This window comes from Otolemur garnettii, unplaced genomic scaffold (genome assembly GCF_000181295.1).
Source record: "Otolemur garnettii isolate 467f Iridium unplaced genomic scaffold, OtoGar3 scaffold00172, whole genome shotgun sequence".
Taxonomy (NCBI): Eukaryota; Metazoa; Chordata; class Mammalia; order Primates; family Galagidae; genus Otolemur; species Otolemur garnettii.
The window spans coordinates 2659949-2666178 of record NW_003852567.1 but is presented as its reverse complement, the minus strand read 5'-3'; the positions used below and the strand labels follow the sequence as shown (position 1 = coordinate 2666178).

Below are 6230 nucleotides of genomic sequence, written 5' to 3'. Positions count from 1 at the left end.
GAACAACAAATTTATTATCCATGTAAGAAAGAACCTCCATAAGAACCAAAAGTAGTTGCCAGGAAAGTATCACCAAGAGTCTGCAAAAGTTGCAGCATTGCTGGGCTTTCTTTGGGTGCTTGTCTTCAAGTTCATTATTTCTTCTTTTCGAGACAGAGTCTCATTTGTCACCCTTGGTAGAGTGCTGTGATGTCACAGCTCACAGCAACCTCAAACTCTTGGGCTTAAGCCATTCTCTTGTCTCAGCCTCCCCAGTAACTGGAAATACAGGCACCCACCACAACATCAGCTGTTTTTAGAGATGAGGTCTCTTGCTCTGGCTGGTCTTAAAACCTTTGAACTCAGGCAATACACCCACCTCGGCCTCTCAGAGTGCTAGGATTACAGGGGTGAGCCACCAAGACTGGCCCAAGTTCACTATTTCTTTCTTCTGCTCTGTCAGTTCTACTGTTGAAAGACTGATGTATTTCTCAGTTTGTCAATTCAGTTCTTCAGCTCCAGAATTTCTCTTTTACGTCTCTTCATTGATTATCCATGATAGGCTTCTGAATTCCTTTTCTGTGTTGTCTTGAAGTTAATTGTACTTTTTCAGAATAGCTATTTTGAATTCATTTTCTGAAAGGTCACATACCTCCATCACTCCAGGATTGGTACCTTATTCAATTTGGTGAGGTCATGTTTTTCTAGGTGTTCTCGATATTTGTTAATGTCTGGGCGTTAAAGGCTTTGGTATTTATTCTTATCTTCTCAGATTGATCTTGTTTGAACCCATCCTTGAGAAGTCTTCCCAGATATTCAAATTGAGTGTTATGATATGTTATTGGTCACTGGCCATATTAACACTAGGGGGCACCCCAAGCCCAGCAGTGCAGCAACTTTTGCAGACTCTTGATGACTACTTTTGGTTCTTATTGGAGGTTCTTTCTTACATGGATAATAAATTTGGTGTGGGAGGAGGATGATCTCTGGAGGGTTCTATTTGGCCAGCTTGCAACACCTCCTCTATTTTCTCTTCTTTTTTGAGACAGAGTATCACTTTGTTGCCTATGCTAAAGAGCAGTGGCCTCATCATAACTCCCTGCAACCTCAAACTCCTGGGCTCAAGCAATCCTCTTAGCCCCGGTGAAACTGGGACTACTGGTATGTGCTACCACATCTGGCTAATTTTTTTTTTGTTTTTTGTAGAAACGGCCTCACTATTTTGCCCAGGCTGGTCTCAAACGCCTGACCTCAAGCAGTCCTTTTCCCTCAGCTTCCCAAAGTCCTAGGATTGTAAGCATAAGCCACCACACCTATCTGTTTCAGGGCAAGGAAAGTAGTCCTGAAAGGTCTTCGATATATACTTGCTTTATCATAAACCTGTCACTAGCAAAGGGAATGGAATTACTGTGGTGGGCAAGACTATTATTGAACATTCACCCCTGGAACTGAGGAGTACATGGATACTCAGCTTCTGAATAAAATTAAGGTTCTTTTAGCCTGAAGGAGGATAGGAGTGACTGGGAGGACACCAGCAATATCTGTCTGAAAACAATGTTTAAAATTTTGGTTATTAAAGATATAATTTAGGCTCAGCACCTGTGGCTCAAGTGGCTAAGGTGCCAGCCACATACACCTAAGGTGGCAGGTTTGAATCCAGCCTGGGCCCGACAAACAACAATGATGACTGCAACCAAAAAAATAGCCGGGCATTGTGGCGGACGCCTGTGGTCTCAGCTACTTGGGAGGCGGAGGCAGGAGACTCGCTTGAGCCCAGGAGTTGGAGGTTGCTGTGAGTGATGCCACAGCACTCTACCCAGGGGGACAGCTTGAGGCTCTGTCTAAAAAAAAAAAAAAAAAACATAATTTAAAAAAATTAATAAATTTTTGGAGTAAAAGTAAATTTAAATTGCACACGAACTTAATGGCCACCCTGTATGTAAAGTGAAAATATTCCCTCACCCCATTTTTGCCTCCTGGTTCCACTCCCTTGATAAAACCACTCTAGCAGTTTGTTGGATATGGTTTCAGATGTTTTCCTCTGTTCATAGAGGTATATCAATATGTCAGCATAGTTTTTTTTTCCCCCTAAATTTTTATTCATATTAACCATACTATTTGTACCTTGGTATTTTCCCTTACTAATATGTCAAAGACATTTTTCCATGTCCATGTGTAAAGTGCTCTTTCTTGCAGAGTATTCCATGTGTGAGTCTACCATGTTATTGTTAGTTCACATTGGCCCTCCATGGTCATTTAGGTTGTCTACAGTTTTCCCACATGACTAATAATGCAATAATCCTCCTATCTCACTTTTTATAACTTTATAATGAAAAATTTCGATCATATATGAAAGTAGAAACAAGCATAATGATCTCCCATGTACCTGTCATCACCAGTTGTCAACATTTTACCTCTAGTTTTATCTTTCCCTCTCTCCATGTATTTTATTTTTGCTGAAGGACTTTGAAAAACAAGTCTCAAATATCATTTAACCCGTAAATACTTTATTTTGGTCACCTTTTTTAGTTAAAATTCACATAACATAGAATTAACTGTTTTAAATGTATAGTTTAGCAGCATTTAGTACATCCACAATCTAGTTCCAAAACATTTTCATCACTGCCTAGAGAAACCCTGTATGTAAGGCTGGGCATAGTGGCTCACACCTGTAATCTTAGCCCTCTGAGAGACCGATGTGGGAGGATTGCTTGAGCTCAGGAGTTCTAAACTAGTCTGAGCTGAGACCCTATCTCTACTAAAAAACAAAATAAAATAGAAGAATTAGTTTGACATTGTAGTAGACATCTGTAGTCCCAGCTACTAGGAGGCTGAGCAGGACTGTTTCATTTTTTTAAAAAGCGGGGGTGGTGCCTGTGGCTCAAAGGAGTAGGGCACTGGCCTCTTATGCCAGAGGTGGCGGATTCAAACCCAGCCCTGGCCAAAAACTGCAAAAAAAAAAAAAAAGAGGAAGGAAGGAGAAAAGGAAAGAAGCAAGCCACTAATCTGCTTTCTGTTTCAATGGATTTACTTTTTTTTTTTTTTTTTTTTTTTTTTGCAGTTTTTGGCCAGTGCTGGGTTTGAACCCTCCACCTCCCACATATGGGGCCGGCACCCTGCTCCTTTGAGCCACAGGCACCACTCTGGATTTACCATTTTTAAATGCTTTATAGAAATGGAGTCATATATAAACTTTTCTGCCTACCTTTTTTCACTTAAGCATGTTTTCAAGGTTTATTATGTTGTAGCACATATCAGTACTTAATTCCTTTTTATTGGTGAATAACATTCTGTTTTATGAGTATACCATATTTTATTTATCCATTCATTAGATGATGGACATTTGAGTTATGTCCAGTTTTGGACTTTTGTAAAAAGTGCTGCTATGAACATTTGTACACAGATATTTGTTTGAATACTTATTTTCCCTTCTTTTGGATATATACCTAGGAATAGAAGTATATCTTCTTTGGAAAAGGATCTCTTAAAGTCCTTTATCCATTTTTAATTGTGTTGTTCATCTTTTTGTTCTTGAGTTAAAAGAATTCTTTGTATAGTTTAGGTCCTGGATCCTTATGAGCTATGTGTTTTCAAATATTTTCTCCCAATTATGTGGGTGGCTTTTTTCACTTTCTGGATGGTGTTCTTTGATGCACAAAAGGGTTTAATTTTAATGAAGTTCAATGTATATGTCTTTTCATTTGTTGCTTGTGCCTTTGGTATCCTAACCACTTTTGGAAGTATATTTGTAGAAAGGATTTCTTAAAATGAGATTATCACTTACATTTTTATAGATATATATTTATATAGGGAGAAAGAGTCTGGCTTCTGTATCCCTGGGCTTGATAACCATGAATTCAACTAACCACAGATTGAAAACAGTCAAAACACCTAATTGTGTCTGTCCTGAACATGTACAGAGGTTTTTTTTTCCCTTGTCATTATTCCCTAAACAATACAACAACTATTTACATAGCACTTATATTGTATTAGGTATTATAAATAATCTAGAGAGGATTTAAGTACAAGGAAAGATGTACATAGTTTATATGCAAATAGGTTATATACCATTTTATTTAAGGGAGTTGAGCATCCATGGATTTTGGTATCTAAGGGAGGTCATGGAGTCAGTCTCTCATGGATATCACAGGACAGTTATATTCCAAAAGTTTATATGTCCATCTGCTATGATGAGTGCACCTTTTTCTCCACACTTTAACTCATGCTATGTATTAATCAGTCTTGCTATTTTCTATTTTTTGACAAATTGAAAAGTAAAAAATGTTTTAACATGAATTTTCACCATTACTGATTTATTTACATTATTACATTTAAAGTTTTCAGTCTGTAGTCTCTCAAATATTTGTTGAATAAATGTTCCTATCCTTTGCCTGTTTTTTTTTTTTTATTTTTAATTGGCCACAACAGATGCTACATTTATGTGTGACAAGCGGTGTAACAAGAAACGATTGTGTGGACGCCATAAATGTAATGAGATATGCTGTGTGGTAAGTGGACTTATCATTAGGCATACTCAGATTTCATTCATCCAAATGCTGAACTTCTGAAAGCCTTGGCCATCTGGAACACAAGCCCAGATTGAGGAATCATTGGGAGGGGCTCCTAAGCAGCAGTCTTAGTCCCTATACCTGCTCAGCAGAGAGACAGACCAGGCCTTTTAAGGCCTCAGCCAGGAGGCAGAGAAAGAGGAAAGAAAGAAGACCTCAGGCTTCAGAGCTCAAGACCACCAGATGAGCACACAGTCTTCTGCAGGAGATTGTGTGTTGTCCCAAAATAGGCTTGCCTAGACTTAGCAACTCAGGCTTCAGGTTTCGTATGCTCCTTGGATCATGTCAGTAGGTGAAATGAGTATGACATTTTTAAAAGAGTAAGTTTCATTTAATTGAGATATTTACTTTTATGGAACTAATTAAAGGATGTACTGTCTGGTTTTTGGTAACATGTTTTACGTTTATGTCTATATGTTTTGTGTATATAGATGTATGTGTATATTATGTGTGTACATGTATATACACACCTATATAAATAAGATAACCAGCAAAGTAGTACATATACATGTATATGTATGTGTTTAAAATACATAATTATTGGGCGGTGCCTGTGGCTCAAAGGAGTAGGGCGCCGGCCCCACATGCCGGAGGTGGCAGGTTCAAACCCAGCCCCGGCCAAAAACTGCAAAAAAAAAAAAAAAAAACCATAATTATTATTCTTACAATTTATGTAGTGACAAAGTAAAGAGTGGTAAAATTGTGGTATAACCAGAGTTTTAAAGCTTGATGACTACTCCTCAAAAATTTCAAACATATACAAAAGCAGACGCAATATCTAGCTTCACTAGTGATGAACTCATGTCTAATCTTGTTTTACCCAAATCCCCATTACTCCCCCTTTTACTGATTATTTTGAAGCTATTTTCAGACTACATTTTATCCATAAATGTGTAGAGCTTTATTTTTATAATCTTGTTTGTTATGGAAAATCCAAAATGGACACCATTTTGTAAATGACAATGAATCTCTCTTCCCAGGATAAAGAGCACAAGTGTCCTTTGATTTGTGGGAGGAAACTCCGTTGTGGCCTTCATAGGTGTGAAGAACCATGCCATCGTGGGAACTGCCAAACATGTTGGCAAGCCAGTGAGTGTCTTCATTATCAGAATTTTCTAGAAATTCAAGCATAATCTATTTTGAGAAATTGATTTGCTTAAATTTGTATGGATTTTTTTTTTTTCCTGAGGCAAGGTTGCACTGTTTGACCCATGCTAGAATTCAGAGATGATTATCTCTAAAAATCCCCTGCATCATCACAGCTCAGTACAACCTCAAACTCCCAGGCTCAAGCAATCCTATTGTCTCAGCTTCCCAAAGTAGCTGAGACAACAAGCACCTGCCAGCATCCCCAGCTAATTTTTTCTTCTTCTTTTTTTTTTTGTAATAGAGACAGGGGCTCACTCTTGCTCAGTCTAGTTTCAGACTCCTGAGCTCAAGCATTCCTGCCACCTCACCCAGTCACAGTTTTAATTTTTAAATATGGTAGATATTGGTGGCTCTAACTCACATAAAAAGGAAATTAATTATACTGAGAATTTTTTTTGAGTCATAGTCTCTGTCACCTAAGAAATTTTAAAAATAATTGATTCATTAGTTTATTTTAAAATAGTAATTATGTATTAATTGCATGTATATAAATAACATAATACTTTAAAATAACTATAATTTTTTTTTTTTTTT

The 6230-nt window shown here is 37.6% G+C and overlaps 1 protein-coding gene across 1 annotated transcript in view; it reads left to right on the top strand.

Annotated features, from left to right (window-relative positions):
- The window catches only part of NFX1 (nuclear transcription factor, X-box binding 1), a 98480-nt gene that overhangs the window by 66583 nt on the left and 25667 nt on the right, over positions 1-6230 (top strand). Inside the window, exons 12-13 of the mRNA XM_012811653.1 lie at positions 4408-4487; positions 5528-5636. Coding sequence (XP_012667107.1) covers positions 4408-4487; positions 5528-5636 — 189 coding nt within the window. The remainder of the gene's footprint in view (positions 1-4407; positions 4488-5527; positions 5637-6230) is intronic.